This window comes from Anabrus simplex, chromosome 1 (genome assembly GCF_040414725.1).
Source record: "Anabrus simplex isolate iqAnaSimp1 chromosome 1, ASM4041472v1, whole genome shotgun sequence".
Lineage (NCBI taxonomy): Eukaryota > Metazoa > Arthropoda > Insecta > Orthoptera > Tettigoniidae > Anabrus > Anabrus simplex.
In genome coordinates this window covers 697102669-697128307 of record NC_090265.1, presented here as the reverse complement: position 1 = coordinate 697128307, position 25639 = coordinate 697102669, and the positions used below count along the sequence as shown (strand labels likewise).

Genomic DNA, 25639 nt, shown 5'->3' with positions numbered 1-25639 from the left:
AGTGTAGAGTCTAGAACCGATGACGTCATCCAAGTTTGACGCAGGTAATCGGCTGACGGTAGTCCCTTAGCTGTGGCAGTGTGCGGATGTCAAATTCCGGGAAGAAAGCAATTGTGAATGACAAATGTGACGGAAGTGAGTTGACAATGTTACAGTACATGTTTTGAGAAATGGCCATTCTCATCATCAAATTTGACATTATAAACCATAATTTCTCATATTTTAAGATCCATTAACCAAAAATAGTCAAATTTGTTGATTCCTGTAGAAGATGCAGTACCTCCCATTACAGCTGCTGAGATTATGGTTGCTGTCTACATCATAACAAAAAAGGGCAAGGCAACTGAACAGGATTACATCCTGGCAGATATTTAGAAGAAGTTGGGACATGGTTACAGTATTCCTAGCAGAGTTCTTTAACGAGTGCCTGGAGAAAAATGAGATCCCTTCCAACTGGCAGACCAGCATTACATTACCCATTTAGGGAAGTAAAGATGATATCACTGTCTGTACCAGTTACCGCCCTAACCGTCCCCTATGCCACACCATGGAAATCGTTGAACATGTGATTGCCCAAATTCGTAGCATTGTTACCATCCCATCAAACTAGTGTGGCTTCGTGAATGGTTGCAGAATGACTGACATGATCCACGTTGCTAGTCTGCCAATGGAGAGGCATATGGGGAAAAGGACAGCAGTCTGCATGGCGTTTGTGGACTTGGAAAAGGCATTCAACCGGATCCCACATGAACTGTTCTGGTACTTTTTTCGTTCCCATGGTGTTTCTGAAGCTTATGTTCACTGGGTACAACTCCATTATGACAACACCACCAGTTCTGTTCACTGTGCTGCATTCGAGTAGGCGTCCATCAAGGTTCAGCTTTTTTCTGTTGTTCATTCTCTGTATTGAGTCTGTGACTGCAGATGTATGGAACCCTCTTCATAGTCTCTGCTTTATGCTGATGATATGTTGGCTAGTGACTCCCGGAACAGACTTGAACAACTTGTCAGCCAGTGGAAATAATGGCTGGACATATTCAAACTGCAGCTTAACCTCTCTTAAGACAGCTGACAAGCGAAAACCATGATATCTGAACTTGCAGGACTTTGGTGAGAGGACTTTCACTGGCCCAAATTGTGCCACATTCCAGAATGTTGAAGCTCGAGGAAAGGCTGCGTAGCTTAAATGGCAGCAACTTACAGGCATCCTCTGTGACAGGAAGATATCTCTTCATCTGAAGTCAAAGGTAAACCCCACGATAGTCTGGGTGTCTATATGGGGTGGAGTGTTGGCCTTTGACTACAAGACACAAGCAGATGCTTCATACCATACAAATGAAGATGCTAAGATGGTCACTGGGAATCACATGGCTTGATCACATCAGGAATTAAGCCATCCGGGCCTCTTTCAAAGTCTTCCCAATACAGAAAAAGATGCAAGAGACAATTCTACACTGGTATGGGCACGTGGCCAGAGCTGATCTGACATCCATTGCACAGCAACCCTGATGTATGAAAACCAAAAACCAAGAATAAGACCAAGAAAACGCTGTATGGACTGAGTCCATGAAGATATATGGCATGTGAACATAGGACCTGCTGATGCCATTGATCAGATGAAGTGGAAGGTCCAATGTAGAATTATGGCAGACCCTGCATCTTGAAGGGAAAACGAAGAAGAGGAGGATTGTGTTCATCATGTCCACACAGAACTCATACCCTTTCTGCTTGTCACAAGCACACTTTCCGCTCTGTAGTTAATAACTGAAAGATTCTTCGATCCGAAATAGCATCGCTACGAGAGCAAGTAGCTTGTTGTTCTGCCATGCTGGTTTACATCATAGATGAGCTCCACAGACGTCCACAAAAAGCTCTGTAAGTTACTTCCCAGTCGCTATTAACCGTATAATGCCCAACAGATGGCGGAACATGCCAGAGATCGAATCGGAACTCAAGAGTGGTCTTATGCAACTTGAGAGTGAACCACAAAACTCAAAGTAATTTAAGTTCCCGTGCACCGTCTATAGACAAGCGTAGCAGTGCTGGACCGGCCACGTCAGCCCGTCTATAGCCGGGCGTAGCACTCATCGGGTTAAGCCCTTATATCTACATTCGATGAGGACATTTTTCAAACAGGAAAAGGCCTGAGGATATTGAACCAAGGAACACATTACAGAAAGAATTATGTAAATTAGTTCATTTTGCTTGGATTTGCGTCAAAAAGAAAACTAGTAAAGAACTAGTAAATGTTTTAGGCTGTTTTTCCGGAACTGCATTTAGGTCGGAAGTGGTTTTCGAAATTTATTTTTTTAGTTTGATAGAACTATCCAAGACTCGCAATTCGAAACATTTCCAGGCCCTTTAGCCCTTCAACTTTTGGCACAATTGAGGAAATTTGCTTAATTTTATGTTTTTCGTAGTATGGGAACCTCCTACTTTATCTGCCAAGAAATGTTTTCAGTATTAAAAATAATTACCATGACTTATGCCCAAACCTCATAAATGTGTGGGAGGAATTAATGTTGGGGCATAAAATTTCATTATTATTGTGACTGTACACTATTGTTAGATCTTTAATGAACTTTTAGTGCTGTCAAGTAGTTCTTTGAAAATTAAACACCTGTTCTGTTCTACAGTCGAGTCATCTTTTGCAGTGGGAGCTCTCATACAGCAGTTGCAACGAGAAGAGACCCACTATGAGTCTCGTATCAAGGAGATCCAACTGAAGCTCACATCTCCTACACTTGAGGCAAAGAAACTTGAAGGCAAGCTAGCTGAGAAAGGTATGTCGTGGTGTATCATTACTTGATGTTCTGTGCTGTTCAGATCAGTGTTGCATAATCATTTCAAAGACAGTAACAATTTGTACAAGCTGTCCCTCCTCACAATTATAGAGAGAACGTTTTTCTAATGTCCAGGGTATATGAAGCATTAGAGGGTTGGTCATGATGATAAATAACGTGAAAAAATTATTCGATATCTCACACTGTTACAAGTAACCATGCTCATATTGGTCCGTATTGACTATATAACTTGAGAAAAAATATAGAGAGAGATTAGCCACCCAATCAATACACAATATAATCTAGAAAGATTATTTATCTAACAAAAGTGGGCATGTTTCAGCTCTTGCAGCCATCATCAGCACACAAATACTTAAACACATTTGAAAGGAAATCATAGTGAAATCTCATTAGTGCATTCCTCATTAACACGTTTTCCTACTTAGCACGTTGGAAATTCGAAGCCCCGATTCTCGTTGTATTAAATCTAAATAAAGATACCTCACTTATCGTGTCACGGATTTTCGCTATTACCGCTTAGTACGATCCCATTTTTCCTAGCCCTGGAAATGTTATTTGTCATCCCTTGTGAAAGGAACGTGATTTCCAACTTAGATAAAAAGAGCCCTCACCACAGTTGCGTGATAACAGGAAAAGACCTAGAATTCCTGAACTTCACAGGGCAAGTTGCAACTTCGGAAAGCAGGCCGTTAGCCTCAGGAATGTTCAGGTTTGCTTGCCAGTCAGCAGCGAGATTGCTGAATAACACAGTGAGCCTGTTTGTGCTTGTTCGCATTCCATTCAGAAATTAGAAATTTATTTTTTATATTTAGTGGTACAGTGAACGGTAGCAAATATTTGTCGCCTGATATCCTGCATCTGGATTAGGAACATAATCGTGTGAAGTTGACTAGTGTGGTGCATATTTGTCTTGTGACAGCTTAGTTATGGATTTGGATAAAGTCATGAAATTCCTTTTAATGAAGATAAGATTAAAATCTATCAGAAAGTGGACTGGCATGAGCATCTTTAAGCGCGCAGAGAGAGCATGAATGTTGAAACTCGCACCTTTGAGTTTTAAATCGATCATTCAAGTTGGTCGAATAGAAGTTTCGTCGATTCAAAATGGCGGCCAAAGTCACAGTCTCACATAGTCGAGGTCCAATGTAACCTCCAATTCGTTGTCTAAGTGTGACCAGGAAATTGTTTAATAACTCACTGGTCCAAAATAAAAGTCTTCTACTACAGTTTGTTTTAGAAAGAGTGTGATCTGCAATAATACTCTGATATTTTTATGGGCCCCTGTGCAAATGTTTTCATATTTGTTTTCTGGTGGGTTTTTTTTTACACCTTTCACTGCACTGTTGTTGTTTTATATTCATATTGGTTCTCTCGTGTTTTTCACACCTTTTAATATTCTCCGCTCATGTTAAAAATGGTAGATATAGTTTTCACTGTACCCGCGGAACACGACGTAAAATGCCATCATATCAGAATAAATCGTATCTTGTATTTCCATATCCCTTCTGGATAGTTTTTATTTGTGTATTCAGTAGAATGTTTTCTCGCTTAACACAATCTTTTTTCCTTGTCCTCTGCACAAACATCTTAACGAGGTTTTACTGTATGTAGTAATGACATATATCTTGATGATTGAGACAGTTCATAACAAAACATTGGATTTCATTGATAAAAAGTTCATAAACTTACCACAAGGTGGCTAAATATATAATATTAAGACTAAATACACCAACAATGAAAACTATTTATCTTATTTAAGTGTTTGTGTGCTGATTATGGCTGCAAGAGCCGAAATATGCCCACTTTTGTCAGATAAATAATCTTTTTAGATTATATTGTGTATTAATTGAGTGACCTTTTCAATACAATACATATCAAGTAAATAATATTAAATTAGTCTTGGGACTAGTTTCAGCCACTTAGTCAACTTCAGTCAAATAAAACTGAACAGATTATATGATGACTAAAACATATGTATACCAGACAAAGACAATGTTGCAGGAATAATTATAATATTAAAATACATTTTATAACAAAAATTACGGTTATGATCTTCTTGTCATAATATGATGTCTTTAAGTTGACTTAGGACCTCGGGCAAAGAAATAAATCTGGAAATGATAATCAGAATTAGGAATGAATAAACATACAGAAAAGAAATTAAAAAGGCAAAAAAATACTTATGAGACTCACCTCTAATGTCTGATGTAGAACAAGCACTGACTTGCTGGAGGAAGCAGGAAACCATGTAAACAAGGAGTGGATAGGGAACAAGCACTGTCTTCTTGTAGGAAGCAGGCAATGAAAACAAAGGAGTAGATAGGGAGAGGACGGAAGGGGGTAAAGAAGGGAAGGGGAGGGGAGGGAGGGGAGGGATGGGAGGGGAGGGGAGGGGGTGTCTAAGGTGGGGCTGAAGGATGCAGAAAGAAAGACTGCTGCTGACAGTGGAATTTAAAGAGATTATAAAAGAATTATTTTTATCTGAGACATGATTACTAAAGATAGGAATTAGAAGGTCAAATAAAATGTTTGATTTCTCTGAAATTTCATTTAGATTGAAGTCAGGATCGAAAAACTGTTCCAGATGGATAAATCAATTTTCCGTAATATTGAGCTGGGGGCCTTTTTGTATAACTTCGAGAATTTTCATGTCTTGGTTGATATTAGTGAATTTATGGTTAGTATAACCCATGTGCTGTCCCATGGCCAATAATCTGCGGGGGTTTTCTCTTCACTAATATCTACGAAGACATGAAAATTCCCAGTTATACAAAAAGGCCCCCTGCTCAATATTACGGAAAATTGTTTTATCCATATGGAACACTTTTTCAATCCTAACTTCAATCTATATGAAATTTCAGAGAAATCAAACATTTTATTTGACTTTTTAATTCCTATCTTTAGTAATCATGCCTCAGATAAAAATATTTTTTTCTTTTATAATTTCTTTAAATTCCCCTATCAGCAACAGTCTTTCTTTTTGCATCCTTCAGCCCCAGCTTAGTAGACACCCCTTCTCTCATTCTACCTTACCCTCCCACCCCTCCCCCATTCCCTTCTCCTCCCTTCTTTACTCCCTCCCGTCCTTTCCCTATCTACTCCTTTGTTTACATTGCCTGCTTCCTACAAGAAGTCAATGGTTGTTCCCTATGCACTCTTTCGTTTACATGGCTTGCCTGCTTCCTCCAACAAGTCAGTGCAATTTCTACATCAGACATTAGAGGTGAGTCTCATAAATAATTTTTTGTTTCTTTAACCCTCCATCAGGCACGCCATGTTTTGTTACACGGTTAGGCGCGTGGGCTACCCTCGTAGCCCACAATATATTTCAGCGGTATTTAATTATCCTTCAAGCTTAAAATTTAGAAACATATTTAATATCAATCTTTGGGCTATTCTGAGCATTGTTATTACAAAATTTAAAAAACTTCACCCTTTGAAATTTCTTAAAAGTAAATAATCCAAAGTGGTGTATTTTCAGTTTTGACACGATTGAAATTTAATCGAAGTTTAAGGCTCAGGGTTTCATCATTATGAGTGCATACTTTCATCAAACTCATATATTTTGTAGATACATTTATTAAAATTAATATTGATGAAAATGTGTGGTTTTACAAACTACCCAACACCACACAGACAACAATACGGGAAACGGCCTTTAGTGCCAAAATGTTCGTATGACGAAAGTAGTCCACTCAACATTCTAAACAATAAAACAGTATTGTTCTGGTATTTGCATTGTTGAAATAAAGAAAATAGTTAACAATTTCATATTTTTGGAGACGTTAGTTCAGTTTTAACACCAAATTGAATTTTACAATAAAACTGAAACTAAAATTTAGTGCAGGTTCCTCATGCCTAATGAATCTTCTTATGCATCTCTTGTGTGGTAAATTAAGAAAAATTCACTGCCATCAACTGTGCACAGTAGGTGTTAATTTTCAAATTCTGAATAGTCACTCCCGACACATCAGCACCTTTCTGTTACAGCACACACAGCTCTTTCTTGTCGACCTGTCTTTCCCATGTCCACAAAGGAAGCACCGGCCAACTTTGTTGTCTCGGATCTGAAGTGCCGGTGGTTCGTCTGTAATTCCTAAAAGATCCTTAGCTCGTCATCTCAGGGGAGCCAGAATCATTGGCAGTACAGCATGTCTGGCGATCTGAGGCTTCATAAATTCCCATGCAACAGTCTCCAGAAACTTTTGTCTTGTTGTAGGCTGGTAGTTATGATTTTCAGTGTGCACTCTTGAAGCATTAATGCCACTAATGTTCAGAAGATCAAAAAACACCACCATCGGCCACCGTTTGGTGCAGCGGGCAACGTCATTCTTGGCACTCATTTGGTCTAAAACGTCTACTCCAACCTTAGTGTGATTATAACATGTAACCATGGCAGGTTTTTCTAGATCACCTGTTTCAATGTCCATCTCTTTGTCATGGTGCATTGACGACAGCACCAATACTGCCTTCTTTTTGGGACAGAAAGACACAAGGGTCATGTCTTTATGAAACCCACACAGCGATGAATGTTCTTTACGACTAGTATTCGGCTGAAACTCTTTTGGAATCTTGCGTTTGTTCTTGCGATTGGTCCCAAGGTACGTCATCTACTTCTCAGTGAACAACTTTTCCATCAGAGGAATGGAAGTGAACCAGTTGTCCCCTGTCACATTTCGATTCGTACCTTGAATGGGCTGGATCATCCTTAGAACGACGTCGGCAGCAGATTTTTAACATTTGGAAGGAACTTCCATCAGGCTGTGTTCCAATGTAAACCTCTAAATTCACGGTGTAAATACTCTTTGCACAAACCAAAGCATAAACTTTTACTCCATGTTTAGCTGGTTTGCTGGGCATGTACACTTTGAATGGACATTTTACCCTGAATGCAACCAACTGTTCATCGATGGTACAATACTCACTGGGTGAAAATGAATGTTGAAAATTTTGTACGAACATATCAAATATTTCTCGGATCGGCACAAATCGGTCCAATTCTCGGCGCAGTGCGCAATCACGTATATTGTCGAACCTAAGGCAACGGAAGAGAAAATGGAATCTTTTATCGCTCATAGCAAGATAACATGATTCCACTCCAGATCCACAGGAATTGTCCCATACTTGATTGCTATTTCTTCGGTTTACTCCCAAACAACCAATGAGCAATAAAATTCCAGTGAAGGCACGAATTTCAGTCTCATTGGTAAGTCTTGCGTCTCTCTCATGCACAAATTTCTTTTTCACCTCCTCAGTATAAATATTTGATTAGATAGTAATGGTTTTCACAATATTGGCATTGAAAAAGAGTTCAAAACATTGAAACTCTGACTGGGCATTCCTAGCATTCCCCTTCGGCTCTGGAAAGTGCATAACAATATTGGGTGCTCGAGTACGAACATTGGGAGTTGCAATATCCTTTCTCCATCGAAAATTATCTTTTTCATAATAAAACATGTTGCCTCGCACGTGTTCCCCTCCTTCGCAAGTCATATCGTCAGAATCCTCCATCAAATTTGCTTCGCCATCTATAATTTCCTCCGTGTCAGAGTTATGGATATCCTTTGTCACGTGATCCTCCTCCCCTTCATCGCTATGACCATCCACCTCCGATTCTAGTCCACAGTCCTCATCCAACCATTTCACAATACAAAACTCATCACTAAAACCAGTAGATGTCACTTGAACGCGATCACTGCTCGCCATAACACAGATAGATAGGCGCACAGGCTACAGTTGTAGCCCAACCAAATTTGAAGTGAAATTGTGAAAAGACAACTTCAGTAAGCAGTGCCAGAGCACACTGAATCCTGAGAACAGCTTGACAAAGAAAGGTACTGATAGTCTCCCCCTCTACGCCCAGCGAGCCTAGGAGTGGGGGTGAAAACAAAATGACTAGTCTACACCTGTGGCCCGTGCACCTAACGGAGGGTTAATTTCTTTTCTGTATGTTTATTCATTCCTAATTCTGGCTATCATTTCCAGATTTATTTCTTTGCCTGAGGTCCTAAGTCAACTTAAAGACATCATTTTATGACAAGAAGATCATAACCATCATTTTTGTTATTAAATATATTTTAATGTTATAATTATTCCTGTAACATTGTCTTTGTCTGGTATACATATGTTTTAGTTATCACATAATCTGTTTAGTTTTATTTGACTGAAGATGGCCACTAAGTGGCTGAAACTACTCCCAAGACTGATATAATATTATTTACTTGATATATTGTATTGAAAAGGTGGATCCTCTTGTCAATTTATTTCTTATAATTGCACTTAATTACAGAACAAAAATGACATTTATAGCTTATAATATTGATTAGATGGCTTATCTCTGTATATATTTTTTCTCAAATTTCACACTGTTGTCATTTTATCACGCGGCCATGTTGCTAAATCTGCATGTGACTTAAGACCGGCTTGGGAGCACCAGTCAAAGAAAAATACTTTGCCATTGGAGGGGTTTGAATACAGACCTGACAGGATGGTGCCTTAGCAAGTGTGATACAGTGACATAGGCTGAAATCCACGGTTTGTGTTGGATTTTGATTTCTCGCCATCACTCTCAGGATGGTCTAAGCCAGTGGTATTCAAACTTTTTGGTTGGCATACCCCGAAAATCCAATTGTTTTACCTTTGTACCCCCGAAGTACGAGTACATTAAGATTATACCAGAAATAACAAATGCTTGTCACTGGATGCCAAATAATATTAACTATCATCATCATCTTCTGTAGCTTATTCCTGTTGCTCAGGGTCGCTCCACACACTGAGGTATGAAAGAGTTGAGGCCGGGTATGTAAGTTTGCGTGCTCTTCCTGACACCATCCCACCCCAGCAATACCAGGAATCAAATCGCGGTCACCAGGATGACAGGCAAGCAGCTAAGTCGCTACATCATCCTGTTCCCCAATATTAACAATTGTGTACTGTATATACATCATCACTGGGCAAATAAAACCTTGTAACTCCTTCAGAGTTAAGTTTAGAGAAGAAGCCCAAAACTGAGTGGTCAACAATGACTGGAGAACCGTAACTAGTATTTTCAGTGCTTAGTGATAGCCCAGTTAGTCGACCATTGAAGTCTTCTGTTCCCTTCTCAGACTACTTGGCAAGCCTTCACAAGGCATATAGAGAAACGTGGTTTCCTCTTAAGTGTAATTACATGGTTTTCATTGTCTAGGAATGATATATATTCGAGTATAATTATTAATGCAACAATTACCATTGTACTATATACACTACTACTGAATAAAAACTGAAGTGATTGAGTGTATTTTGAAATAAAATTGTTTTTAAAAAGAGCAATGCAGCATACGTAAGCATTTTTACATACCTTGTAAAATGGGGACTCTTTGCAGTGGTAGACAAAAACACTAAAATGAAGACAAGATTTTATTGAAAATGAGCTCGCTGAACTGCTCACTGGAAACAAAAGTTTAATACTAGAAAAGCAGCTGGAATTGATAAAGTTTCTGGGGATATACTAAAGACAATAGGTTGGGATATAGTACCATATCTGAAGTACTTGTTTGATTATTGTTTGCATGAAGGAACTTCACCAAATGAATGGAGAGATGCTATAGTAGCCCCTGTATATAAAGGAAAGGATGATAGACATAAAGCTGAAAATTACAGGCCAGTCAGTTTGACATGCACTGTATGTAAGCTTTGGGAAAGCATTCTTTCTGATTATATAAGACATGTTTACAAAATTAATAACTGGTTTGATAAAAGGCAGTTTGGGTTTAGGAAAGGTTATTCCACTGAAGCCCAACTTGCAGGATTCCAGCAAGATATAGCAGATATCCTGGATTCAGGAGGTCAATTGGACTGTATCACGATTGACCTGTCTAAAGCATTTGATAGGGCGGATCATTGGAGACTTCTGTCAAAAATGAGTGCAATTGGACTTGACAAAAGAGTGACTGAATGGGTGGCTATATTTCTAGAAAATAGAACTCAGAAAATTAGAGTAGGTGAAGCTTTATCTGTCCCTGTAATAATTAAGAGGAGAATTCCTCAATATATTTTCTTGTATATATCAATGATATGTGTAAAGAAGTGGAATCGGAGATAAGGCTTTTTGCAGATGATGTTATTGTGTACAGAGTAATAAATAAGTTACAAGATTGTGAGCAACTGCAAAATGACCTCGATAATGTTGTGAGATGTACAGTAGGCAATGGTATGATGATAAACGGGGATAAAAGTCAGGTTGTGAGTTTCACAAATAGGATAAGTCCTCAGTTTTAATTACTGCGTTGATGGGGTGAAAGTTCCCTTTGGGTATCATAAGTACCTAGGTGTTAATATAAGGAAAGATCTTCATTGGGGTAATCACATAAATATGGTTGTAAATAAATGGTACAGATCTCTGCACGTGGTTATGAGGGTATTTAGGGGTTGTAGTAAGGATGTAAAGGAGAGAGCATATTTGTCTCTGGCGAGACCCCAACTAGAGTATGGTTCCAGTGTATGGGACCCTCACCAGGATTACTTGATTCAGGGACTGGAAAAAATCCAAAGAAAAGCAGCTCAATTTGTTCTGGGTTATTTCCGACAAAAGAGTAGTGTTACAAAAATGTTGCAGAGTTTGGACCGAGAAGACTTGGGAGAAAGGAGACGAGCTGCTCAACTAAGTGGTATGTTCCAAGCTGTCAGTGGAGAGATGGCGTGGGAGTACATCAGTAGACGAATAAGTTTGAGTGGTGTCTTTAAAAGTAGGAAAGATCACGATATGAAGATAAAGTTCGAATTCAAGAGGACAAACTGGGGCAAATATTTGTTTATAGGAAGGGGAGTTAGGGATTGAAATAACTTACCAAGGGAGATGTTCAATAAATTCCCAATTTCTTTGCAATCATTTAAGAAAAGGCTAGGAAAACAACAGATAGGGAATCTGCCACCTGGGCAACTGCCCTAAGTGCAGATCAATATTGATTGATTGATTGATTGATTGATTGATTGATTGATTGATTGATTGATTGATTGATTGATTGATTGATTGATTGATTTGTAATAGCATATCACTGTTATGGTGGATGTAATAAAATAAAGTTTTTTTTTCTTTTTACTATTGGTTCCAAATAAATATTATTTCAGGTCATTTGCTCTACTGAAAAAAAAAAAATAGAATTTTAAGTTAGTTGGATTTGGAAACTGCCTTTCCAATTCTTTAAAATATATAACTGGTCATGATTCCTTTCTTGTTTACCTAAAAGGATATTTATTTGCTGACTGTTTGGCAAAATGTTTGTGTAAATGGCTTAAAAATTGAGAAAGTTGTGCTTGTTTCTTTCTACCTCTGAATATCAAGCTGTTTACCATTAGCTAAAAGTCAAGAAGATTGATGATACAGTATTCTTCTTCTGTTTGGACGATAGACGTACAGCAGCTAATGTGGCACATCGAAGATGCTGTGGTGCAGGTGAAAAGGCTCATAGCAGATATCGTTGTAAACTGGAATGCTCGTCTACAGGACTTGGTGGCTCACAGTAGGAAGAAAGATGAGAAGTCGAGAAAAAGTGAAGGCAGCAAAACGTACACGCAGACTAGCAGCGTGTCCACTGATTGTGATGAGGTGAGTTGGAACAGAGGTTTTTCAGATTTGTGCTGCTCCCCATAATTGTGTGAAAGTGACACCTCCCTAAATTACTTCGACTAGAAAAAGAAATATGTATTTTTAACAATATTGACAACGTTGCATTCAAAGAAGCTAAACATATTGGTCACCAAGTTCATTTCACTAAATTTTGCAGTTTAGTTTTCTTACATGTTTCACCCTCTTTTTGACATTGTTTAGTAAACTTAGAGAGTAGCTCAGGCAGTTGAGCGCTGCCCTCCCGAGCTCAAGTTGGTGAGTTTGATCCCGGCTCAGTCCAGTGGTATTTAAATGTGTTCAAATACATCAGCCTTGTATTGGAATATTTACTAGCACATTAAAGAACTCCTTCGGGACAGCGCAGATGAAGAATGCACCCACGGCATCCACTGTCTGTCATAAGAGATGACGTAAAGGGGTGACCGAGGGATGATGAAATTAGAACCATGTAGTACCATTACGTGAGGAACACCATCCGTCGATGTTACTTGCGATTAGTACCACCATGTGAGGTTCAACATGGATCTACATTACCTAGGAGTAGTACCCTTATATGAGGAACACCACCGGTGTAGGCGTTGCCTGGGTTTGGTACCATTGTGTGTATCCCACCAAGGCAGGGGAGCGGGTACTTGGCTGCGCAAACTAATGTCCAATTAAGTATTTATTATTTTCCACCTAGTCGATACAATGATTGCTTAAGGCAATTTAATGGTTAAAAGTGGTACATGTTTCGTATTTTATCAACATCTTCAGCCACATAACACTGTTTAGATGAAAAATATATAAAATTGACAAAGTAATGCTTAAGAGGAAGTGTCCTTAAAATTAACATAAGATTGACAACATTAAAACAAACAAAAACTCAAGAGAAAATATATAAATTATTACTACAATTGAAAGCAGTTGTCAAGGAAACACTTGTACAATATTCCATAGAGAGTATGTCCTAAATGAATATTCTTTTCTTAATAATTCATTTATTGAAGTGCGATACGGACCATGAAACTGATTTTATGTAAGACTAATGTCCATGCGAGAAAACGTGCCATATGCTGCACTGGAATGTGTCGGTTCCCCTGTGTTTAGATTGGGTCTGTGTTAGCTACGAGTAGTGCCACTATATGAAGAATACCACGAGTCTACGTTGCCCCTGATTACGGTAGTACCACTATGTGAGGAACACCACAGGTTTGGCTGTTGCTTCTGATTAGTACCACGGATTTGGCTGTTGCCCGTGATTAGTACCACTATATGAGGAACACCATATGTCTGTGTAGCCTGCGAGTGGTGCCATTATGTGCGACATACCATGGATCTGCATTACCTGTGATTAGTACCACTATAGGAGGAGGAACATCATGGTTCTGCCTTACCATTGATTAGAACTACTATGAGGGGCTGGTGACCTGGATTTTGGACCCCTTTTTATAAAAAACATATCAGAAAGGAAGGAATTGTGAATTGGGTCCACTGATTGTTTTAGATTCATGGTCATTTTTTCTTCATCAGTTGTTTTATATTTTAGTTGGTGGATATATTTTGAAGTTTTAATTATTGTTTCATTTCATCGCACATCATACCATTAGGGGCCGATGTCAGAACAGAATTGCGGCACATTGGAGTCTCCGGAGTTCTTCTTCTTCTTCTTCTTCTTCTTCTTCTTCTTCTTCTTCTTCTTCTTGTCCTTCTTCTTCTTCTTCTCCTTGTGCTGTCTCCTGATACAAAGTTGGTGACCATCAAGGCGTAATTTTTTCCCCGTTTGCACTTTCCACATCAGGGTTGCTGTATCTTGGATCTCGAACCACTGTTGGAGGTTCCTCACCAAAGATGATGATGATGATGATGATGTCTTCATTTCCCTTTTATCTTGCCTTCTGTGATCAGTTGTATCAGGTTGTATTTGTCGTTTCAGAAGATATGACCAAAATATGCTGCTTTCCTACTTGTTGCGAGGTTTAATACTTCACCTGATTTACCGGCTTACTGGAGTACCTCATGTTGGTGATGATATGTATGCATATGCATATTTTGTTTGCCGATGGGTATACCTCCAAAATTGACAAGAAAGTGCGTTTGAAGGTGAAATTGAATGAATTAGTAAATTTAATAATACATACATAATATGCATATTTATATATATTTGAGATTAGTGAATATATTTCAAATTTTGGATTTATAGTGCATATTTTCAACTTTTATTGTGCATATTTTACCATATTTTACAAGCAGTCTTCAAGAAACACTAGAAATCAAATATACCTCTTTGAAATTATGTAACATGTACTTTGTACTGTTGCTATCAGATAGGACATGAATTCACCTGTCTGGAAGTTATTACACTTTGTTCAGTTGTTTTGTGACAGTGGTGCATAATTTAACACATATGGTATTACAGTAGAGCATTGATTATCCTAATACTGATCAGCTGAAACATCAGTTAATCGAAAGCATTGCACTTGGCAAATTCAGTATTTGTGCATCATGTGGAAGTTCCGCTAGCGGCTGCTAGTGCTGTAGTGCTGCAGCACTTTCCCCCTCTCTGCCATCTGGCCTACATGACTAACCTTGCATCATCAGTGGCGTGTGAACCTTCACTTGTGACAGTAGTTGTTGTGCAGTTCGCAGTGTATATAAGGTGCGACAGCAAGGAAGAGCCTGCCGACGACAATCATGCTGCAAAAGGATCATCCATTGAGAAAACTTTTCAATGCCTGGAGACAGTTATGAAGTGGTTAGAACAACACTAAGAAGAATATGATTCTGTCCAATTGCTTCTTTAAAATGTTTGAGAGATTTAGTGGCAAAAAAAAAAAATCTCAGCTCTGAAGTGAAAGAAAATTTTCGACTTCTTTTCCTAAGCTGTATGCCTACTTTAAATTACTTTATTCAAAGTTATTTGTAAGACATGTGATACGAAATATATACAGTTTTGTGTTCAACCCTTTTATTTTCATAAATGATTGGTTATCCAAAAAATCGTTTATTCAAACACCCCCACGAGAAATTAAGGCTATCTCGGTAGATGAGTTAATGTGTATGAATGAAAATTTCCTTAGATGAAGCCAAAATGTGTAGATGCAGGTGTAGGACATTTTCAACATCTTCTGTGACAAAGTGAGAAATTATTTTGCTTTGATTATGCGTTATTGTATATGTTTGTCATTTACATGCGATTCATACGGGCACTCTTCCGGCCCCAGGCTCAGCGCGTTGTCATGTGCTCGTCTGACCTTCAGCTCGCCCATCTACTCGCTGCACTGCGCCGGCCAGCCCCACTTTGAGTGAAAGACCCTGTATATGAGGGATATAGGAAAAACTACATGCACTAGTATAAGGTACAGCCATAGAACCTCAAAATAGATTCAGTTTACTGTGCTGTCTAGTAGACCTGGAGTAAAAGAAAACTTTGAAATTGACAAGTAAGCAGTCAGATAGTGTCAAATTTAAATGCTTGCACACAGCAGCTGAGGTCTCATTATTATTATTATTATTATTATTATTATTATTATTATTATTATTATTATTATTATTATTATTATTATTATTATTATTATTATTATTATTATTATTATTATTATTATTATTATTATTAATTATTATTATTATTATTATTATTATTATTAGAATAACTCACCTTATTCATTTGATGTAAATTCCATGAGATTGTGACTGAGAGATTTTATGGCCGGCTTGTCACATAGCCTGTCACCAAGCACTGTAGAGCTGCTGCCAGCATCTTCCTAGGTATTCAGGGTTCAGGACAGGCATTTTCTCCTACCTCATATCAGTATGGTTTTACTATCTTGGCTTCACGATCACTGATGATGGTCGACTTGTCAAAGATGTCAATGCAAGGATATTCGCAGCCTGGACAAAATGGAGAACAACTGGTGTCACTAGTGACTGGATGATTAAAGATAATCTCAAATCAAAACTCTATTATTCTGTTATCAGACCTGTTGGACTGTATCTTTGCAAATGATTGATGGCCGACTATGACTGAGACAGAGCGTTGGCTGGGCACCATGGAGACTAAGATGCTGAGATGGACGTCTGGCGTCATTAAACTAGATCACATCTCCAATGAATCCATCAGGGATAGATTCGGCATTAAAATGATTCAAGAAAAAATGTGCATGAGTCATCTACGACGGTTTCAACATGTACTAAGGGAAGGGGCCGACACAATCATGAAGACAGGTTACATGTTAGAAGTCGCCAGTTGGAGACCAAAATGATGACCAAAACAGTGATGGGCCTACCTTTCACAAAGATCTGAAGAGCATCATTCTCCATCCTGGCATTTCCCAGGACAGAACTAAATGGAAACAATGAATCCATGTAGTGGACCCCGCCACTGGGAGGGACAAATGCTGAAGAAAAAGAAAATTAATTTGATGTAAATTACACAGTACCACAAAATCTTTATATCACTTTCACACAAGATTCACTATTACTAGTAAGACAAATATGCTGCATTCAATATACAAAGTGTGATAGAGGGAGACGATTCCGTGTAGATAAAGGATGAGATAAGCTTTGTCTATGACAGGGGGGAAATCTTGCAGTCAGCAGCATGAAAATAAACAAAGCAAAAATTACAAATAAATAGAAAAGTACATGTGATAAGACAAAAGTGAAGGCAGATCTGAAATTGGCATATTAATCTCTACCTCAAAGTATATTAACTTCTTTTGGCGAGAATTCCTTGTCAGCCGGTGTCCCGTTTTATTTTTCTGTTGTCACAGGTGCTACAGGAAGTGGCTGTTGAAGCAACAAGTCCTACGAGTCTGGAGGTGCAGTATAATGACCTCCCATCCCCCACTGGTATAGTAGCAGTCCCCATCACTGGCCCCCTGGAGGGAGAGGATAGCTTTGTCATTAACTTCTCTTCCCAGGATCCCAGCAGCACTACAGAGCAAGGTGAGCTTTCCCTGATTGCTTATTGCATACATAGTTTATGTAAGAGACTTCATTCTTATTTAGCATTCATTTTGTAGCACTTACAAGGGAACATCCACAATGGTGAAGTCGCCGATCGCTAAAAAACTTCGCAAACACATTGAGGTACATGTAAAAACAATGCCAGCATCAATTTTAGGCACCAACATTCATTAGCGCGTTAACTAAGGGGCCTAAAAGTTGCGACATTTCAAGTTCCGCGCGATCAGCGATGAATACCTGCTGGCCAATGCTAAGCCGGCACACACCTTCCCGTCTGGAGACACACCTCTGCACCGCCTTTTACCCTCCAAGTGGTTCTCACGGCACGTTCCCCTCCCTTCTCCTCGCGCTTGCGAGGAGAAATAAAACAAATAACTAAAATACATGTTGTTATGTGTATACGTATTGACAGGAACAACGGAGAACACAACTGTTCATTTAAAAACGAGAGAGTTATCAGTAATGAAATGAAATGTCGTATGGCTTTTAGTGCCGGGATATCCCAGGACGGGTTCGGCTCGCCAAGTGCAGGTCTTTCTATTTGACACCCGTAGGTGACCTGTGCGTTGTGATAAGGATGAAATGATGATGAAGACAACACATACACCCAGCCCCCGTGCTGTAGGAATCAACCAATTAAGGTTATAATCCCCGACCCGGCCGGGAATCAAACCCGGGACCCTCTGAACCGAAGGCCAGTACGCTGACCGTTCAGCCAGCGAGTTGGACAGAGTTATCGGTATCAACATATCATAAACCTACAATTTCACATGCAGCGCAAAAGACCACGCTTCAGTCTACGTTATTACGGCCTATGTCCGCAGTGTGACATCTCCCCGTGAGCATCAAAACCTATTTGACAATAGTTGACTGCTTAACACTCGCCCTCAATCACGTCATAAAGCTGCAGCTCCCGAAAGTTCAGCGGACCTTCTTCACCGTGACTTCCGTGCTTTGCTTGAAGATGAAAAATAATTTTTGACACGCTCAGTGACATTGCCCTTAAGGACTCGTCCCAAACGTTTTCATAAATATTTCATAAAATGTAAACTGCCTATACAATGTGGAAATTCCAGGGGAGAGCTATGAGGAAGGCTGATAGCGTACGCAGTGTAGCACAGGTTCTGTTCGACAGCTAAGCAGACGGCAGCGCGGGGAGAGGGAAACGAGTGGTGCTGAACCAGGCAGGGTGGAGGGGAGGAAGAGCAGAGGTGTGGCACAAAGCGGTGTTCCGGCTAAGCATTGGTCAGGAGGAATTCATCGCTGTTCGCGCGTAACTTGAAATGTCGCAACTTTTAGGCCCCTTAGTTAACGCGCTAATGAATGTTGGCGCCTAAAATTGATGCTGGCATTGTTTTTACATGTACCTCAATGTGTTTGCTAAGTTTCATCGCGATCGGCGACTTCACCATTGTGGATGTGCCCTTGTTAGTATATATTTTGTGAAGTACTGAACAAATACCTGCTACGCTCTAACGGGAAACTACCTCACTCCTCATTTCCCTAGTAGGCGTCTTCAGTGAAGTCTAGGCCATCTATGACAACTGATGGCAGAGCTATTGAGGATCCAACAAGCCTTAGGGCTGAGGACTCAACATACACATACATGCTCTAACAGCAAGGTTTTATTTTCACACTGTGGTTACTCTAGATTTCATGTTTGTTTGGACTTGACATTCATTACATAGCATTGAAGAAGGGTAATTATTTGTAAATTTATCAAGTCGTATATAGAAAGAGAGGAACACATACCATATTTACTTGCCTATAACTCACCCCCCCCCCCTTAATTTTCAGTTATTATTATTGGGGGGGAGGGATCTGTAAAAATTGCAAAAAATGTCTTTCAGGTGACCGAGCAGCAAGTGCAGCATTTTAGTTAACGGCAAACCCACACTTCTGCACTTCCTGTGCTTTGGCCTTGGCCTACATTTCTCAATGCCCTCCCATATTCTGAGCTCCGCTTGGTAATGTTTAGTGCATAATTATGAAGCATCGAGTACACAAGCAGGAGCGAAAATGAGCAAGAGAACAAGTTTTATGCCATCTTACAGGTAAATGTGTTAGAATATGCTTGCAGAAAGTGGAGTGGGAACAGCAAGATGTAAATACGAAGTGCAACTGTTTATGATTCATTATTGGGAGCAAGGAAAGGAAAAGAAAGAAAACATCTAAATTCCTCTGCAGTGTGAAGAAAGCAAAATACAAAAATGTGTACATAAAAGTTTTGGAGTTGATTAGGAAAGCAAGAAACAACGGCAATGCTGTAAATCACAAAATGATGCAGTATGAAGGACGCAAAATTGCGCAAAGTCTTGGTATTGTGTAGAAAGATATTAAAGCCAGTAGAGGTTGGTCAGAACGCTATATGTGCTGGAATGGACTAAGTTTGCAGAGAAGGACAGCAGTTTCCATCTGATTATACTAACAAAGTGATCAAATTTCACTGCCTTGTTGCAAAACTTCAGACATTGCAACACTGCTCAGCCTTGTACTCTGTGTGGTGCTATGCAGCTGTGGCCTGGGCACAGTGTTAAGTCATGTGACCAGTCAGCTGTAGTAATGAATGAGGGGCTGATACAAAACTTTTTAAAGGTGTTAATGTCACTTTTACATAATATATATAGATTTAAATCATTATTTTGTGCATTGATTTAAAGCTGCTAGATGTTACTTTTCTGCTTCTAAACAATGTCACCTTAACCTATCTTGTGAAAAATGTTCACCTTTTATACCCTCCCCTATTTTCGAAGTTGAAAATTAAAAATTACCTACCAAAGCAAACATTATGATATCATATTTGCCAATATTGACCTATGGATCTGAATGTTGGACTTCGACAAAAAAAAGATCTGAATAGATAACAAGCGACAGAGATGCGCATTCTGCAAGGGATCTTGGGTGAAACGAGGAGGGACAAGATAAGAAATGAAACAATACGAAACACGCTAGAGATCAACCCCCTAAAAGAAGCCATGGAGAGAATTACGCTGAAATGGTTCAGCCACGTCAAAAGAGTAGCACATGAAAGATTACCAAGAAGAGATCTGAAATGGACAGAACCTGGAAGAAGACCAGCTGGAAGAGCCCAAACGGGATGGAGGGATCAGGTGGAGAATGATGTAAATCGGAGAGGACTACAATGGGAAACAGTATGAACGATAAGACTGTGGGGGTAAAAAGGAGAAGTTTGGAAGAGACTGTGTTAATGACCTGCATAAGCAGAAACTTTTCAGGAAGAAGGGTGTTGTAAGCGAGTATTTTTTTTACAAGTTGTTTTGCATCGCATCGGCACAGATAGGTCTTATGGCAACGATAGGACAGGGAAAGGCTAGGAGTGGGAAGAAAGCGGCCATGGTCTTATTAAGGTAAAGCCCCAGCATTTCCCTGGTAAGAAAATGGGAAACCACGGAAAACCATCTTCAGGGCTGCCGACAGTGGGGTTCAAACCCACTATCTCCCGAATACTGGATACTGGAGAGTTACAATATTGAAAATCTTCCACCTTTTTGATACTTTTTATTTGCCTTTTAGCAAATTTTTATTTGTAAACAGTACATGTTTCGTTCTCACTTGGGAACATCTTCAGCTGTTATTAAAGCTTAGGTGAATTGCTAAGTTTTTTAAACACGTTATTTGCAAGTACATTGATTCTCTTAAAAACTACTAGAATACCAATTAAATTAAATGATATTAAAACAATGTGGGGGTTAATGTGTTATTGAAATGAGTCTGGATGATTACATAATTGGTCAGCTTAAAAACTATATCTATTCATTGGAATAGTTGTCAAAAATTTTCACTTTGTTACATTAAAAATGTCTGTCTGTCTTCCGGTTAAAAGGTTTTAAAAATGATTGACTTCATGGCACTGTTCAAATTGTTATTGAATGTTTTTCTCTTTCACTCCTTCCAGGTAGGCTGTTATTTATTATGAGCCTGCTTAAAGTGCCCTAAATTGAGTCTAATGCAGAACTTTGAAGCTGATTGCTGGTCAATTTTTAGGAAGGGAGCTTCGTCTCAATTTCTGAAATGAAATGAAATGAAATAAGGAAATGGGAATTTGTTTTTATAATGAAAACCTGTGTCTTTACATAATAACTTAATGTATAAAATGGTTCTTTACCTTGCTGTTGTTAGACTCCAATTCTACTGTGACCCTGGAGGGACGTTTGATGCTGCTTTACGTCTAGTATAGTAATGGTGTGCGTGTTCCGTTTTTTGCTCCTCCTTTCGGGGAGGCAAGGCTGCGGAGAGGGGAGGAGGCGTGTCACTTATTGTCACGGCTTCGACTTTAGAAGGGGTGGGGAGAAGGGATGTACATAATGGCGGAGGCTCGGTCTTATTTATCCTTTTACTGTCTGTGTTGTGTCTTTTGCCTAAAGTTTCAAGACTTGATAATATCCCTTCAAATACAGGGTTTCTATTGTCAATTGTTTCATTCAGGTTATTGTCCTGATTGCTTTTTTGTTCTAAATAAATATATAGATTTTCTAATGTATTTAGAAGAGCTCCTTTGTTTATTTTATGCAATATGGTTAAATCCTGATCTATGGTTGTGAACTGATGTCCGGTTGAAGTCATGTGTTGACCCATCGCGGAAATTTTTTTATGTCTTTCAGCATTGACATGCTCTAGGTATCTTACAGTAAAACTGCGCCCTGTTTGTCCGACATAACTTTTTTCATATTGATGACACTTCAATTTGTAAACTCCTGATTCAGAATGTTTGTTTTTTTCCTAGGGAATTAACACTATTGTAATTAAATAATTTTTGCTTTGTGTTATTGCTGGTTGAATACGCGATCTTATAGTTATATTTTCTAAACAAATTGGTTACTGTATATAAGTTGGGGTTATTGAACGTGAACTTGGCGTATTTGTCTGTCTTTTTTTTTTTTGTTTCGGGTGTTAGATTAGTTTGTAATTTCTGTTTGAATTTACCAATTATTTTGTTTGTTATTTTTAGTTCAAAACCATTGTATTGGGCTTGTTTGCGAATAAAGAGCAGTTCTTTTTCTCGTTCTGTGTGTGTAAGGGGTATATTAAACGCTCTGTATATGTAACTGTAGTAAGCTGACGATTTTTGCGATTCCGGGTGCAATGAGTAGTTCTTTATTGTAATGGGAGTAAAAGTGGGTTTTCTGTGTATCTTGAAGACAAACTCTTCCTTTTTCCGTGTTATATTTATGTCTAAAAATTTTATGGAACATTCTATTTCTTTTTCTACTGTAAACTTTATTCTAGAATTAAGTGTATTTAATTTATTGAGGATATCGTCACTGTTATTCATTCTTCGATCTATTATGGCAAAAGTGTCGTCTACAAAGCGTATCCATAAATTGAGACCTTCTTCACAACCATAGAGCAGGATTTAACCATATTGCATAAAATAAACAAAGGAGCTCTTCTAAATACATTAGAAAATCTATATATTTAGAACAAAAAAGCAATCAGGACAATAACCTGAATGAAACAATTGACAATAGAAACCCTATATTTGAAGGGATATTATCAAGTCTTGAAACTTTAGGCAAAAGACACAACACAGACAGTAAAAGGATAAATAAGACCGAGCCTCCGCCATTATGTACATCCCCTCTCCCCACCCCTTCTAAAGCCGAAGCCGTGACAATAAGCGACACGCCTCCTCCCCTCTCCGCAGCCTTGCCTCCCTGAAAGGAGGAGCAAACAACGGAACACACACACCATTACTATACTAGACGTAAAGCAGCATCAAACGTCCCTCCAGGGTCACAGTAGAATTGGAGTCTAACAACAGCAAGGTAAAGAACCATTTTATACATTAAGTTATTATGTAAAGACACAGGTTTTCATTATAAAAACAAATTCCCATTTCCTTATTTCATTTCATTTCAGAAATTGAGACGAAGCTTCCTTCCTAAAAATTGACCAGCAATCAGCTTCAAAGTTCTGCATTAGACTCAATTTAGGGCACTTTAAGCAGGCTCATAATAAATAACAGCTTACCTGGAAGGAGTGAAAGAGAGAAACATTCAACAACAATTTGAACAGTGCCATGAAGTCAATCATTTTTAAAACCTTTTAACCGGAAGACAGACATTTTTAATGTAACAAAGTGAATATATAGTTTTTAAGCTGACCAATTATGTAATCATCCAGACTCATTTCATTAACACATTAACCCCCACATTGTTTTAATATCATTTAATTTAATTGGTATTCTAGTAGTTTTTAAGAGAATCAATGTACTTGCAAATAACGTGTTTAAAAACTTAGCAATTCACCTATGCTTTAATAACAGCTGAAGATATTCCCAAGTGAGAATGAAACATGTACTGTTTACAAATAAAAATTTGCTAAAAGGCAAATAAAAAGTATCAAAAAGGTGGAAGATTTTCAATATTGTAACTCTCTGTGATTAGATTTTGATACGGAAAATGAAGCCGATTACTTGCAGTACTGGATACTGGCCGCACTTAAGCGACTGCAGCTATCGAGCTCGGTCTGTAGGCAAGTAAATACAGTAATAGAATAAATTCAATCACAGGTGAGCATCAGAAGAGGGAGCAATAAAAAAGGAGGCCAGGACAAACATGAAAACACAAAAGGACAAGGATAAAGACAATGTTCACATCTTCATATAGTGCTGTTTTCAACAAGAGAGAGGCTCTCTCCTCATCAATCCCAATTCTACATCCATTTATTCCCTGGACCTGACGAGCTTGTTTCTTGTCCCCAACTTCATCAGGTAGGTGGGTACCAGCACTCTCTGAGGGGCCATCTTGACAGATCTTCAATCTTGATAGGGGTAGTGTTGGATAAGAAGAAAGCTGGATAAACAAACGAAGAGTCAAAAAGAGAAAGATGAATACAGTTGGTGAAAGACTGAGAATCAGTTACATATACTGAGGGCTACCAAGGCTATTGGTGAGGCCCAAACCTCAAACGAGAATGATGGAAATCTAAAGCATATTATAATGTAAGCATCTGACACATTGTTCCATTTACAAAAATTAAAAGCAATGAGAAAAAATGTCGCTCTCATTTGAGTGCAAGACATCGGAGACCAACATTGCAGCCCAAGCACTGCGTCTGTCTCCCCTTGGCTCACCCCGCGTGGCTAAATTATGGAGGGGACACGTACTCGGTGTTGTAATAAATATTAAATCCGAAGAGAGTTCATTAAAATTAAATTTGTTTGGTAATGCCACATTATACTTTAAAGTTTAACCTTTTCCTGATTCCTATCATTTCCTGTCTGACCAGGCTTGCCTGGGAAGTCCAACAGCCCTTTTAAGGGCTACAAAACAAACTATGATAGTAATAAAGCGGCTGGCGCAGCTGGCCGCAATGGCCGCACTCAGAACAACAGACTGACCTTGAGCGCTGTGACGTCAGAGATAAGGCACCCGCCTATAGTAATGGGTGTGAGAATTGAAGGGATAGGTGTATAAGGCTTCGCTCCGTCAGTTCGACGTGAGAGAGTTAGCTCAAAGACAGAAGCCTCCAAATGGACACGATTAACAACCATGCATTCCTCATCGTATAGACTTCCTGACGTGATACTTTTGACTTAGGGCCGGTTCTACCATCTGCTGGTGAACTGGATGGCAGCTACGCGGGAGGTAAACTACCCGGGGGTATAAATCAGCTGGTACTTTGGCTTGTGTGCTACCACCTCTGTGTAAGCACTAGGTAGCTACCCAGAGCTAGACACCAATATATGGGGTTGGCTAGACTGATTTTCAGTGACTTCTTGCTTTCAACTGAGGTGCTATCTATTGTTAAATGTATGAAGCTCATTTTGATTGTCTTATTTTCCTGTGCTTGCATCTGAGTTATGGACAACGATTTATGTCAAACTTTTGTGAGGTTAATCTATAAGTTTCAAAATCAAAACCTAATTAGGATTAAAATATCAAGATTTTAATGTTAAAATTTTCTTACACCACGCAGCGTTTTGTAAAGTATTCTCATAGTAGATTGGTCAAGGGATCGCTCCCAAGTAGAAAGTACGCAGGTACGCTTTGTCTTTTTAATTCAAATTTATTTTCGTTCCCTACCGTTATTCTTAAATCTCTTTTACGTGTTTCTATGTACATATATACACATATCTCCCTTATGTACTTATTGCCTTCGAGCATTCTATCTGCAGGCTTCTGTGAATTGATTAAATATCTCCACGATACTCTATTTGCAACTAGCTCTGTGACCTCATTTAGTTCCAGATGCTTCTATTTATTTATAATTTTCATTCTGATGTTCCTAATGTTGGCAGATGAAGTTAAAGGACAAA

The 25639-nt window shown here is 38.9% G+C and overlaps 1 protein-coding gene across 1 annotated transcript in view; it reads left to right on the top strand.

Moving 5' to 3' along the window:
- Positions 1–25639, top strand: part of fab1 (fab1 kinase) — a 296509-nt gene that overhangs the window by 177590 nt on the left and 93280 nt on the right. The window contains exons 21-23 of the mRNA XM_067159454.2: positions 2655–2783; positions 12194–12390; positions 17163–17337. Of these exons, the coding sequence (XP_067015555.2) occupies positions 2655–2783; positions 12194–12390; positions 17163–17337 (501 nt within the window). The remainder of the gene's footprint in view (positions 1–2654; positions 2784–12193; positions 12391–17162; positions 17338–25639) is intronic.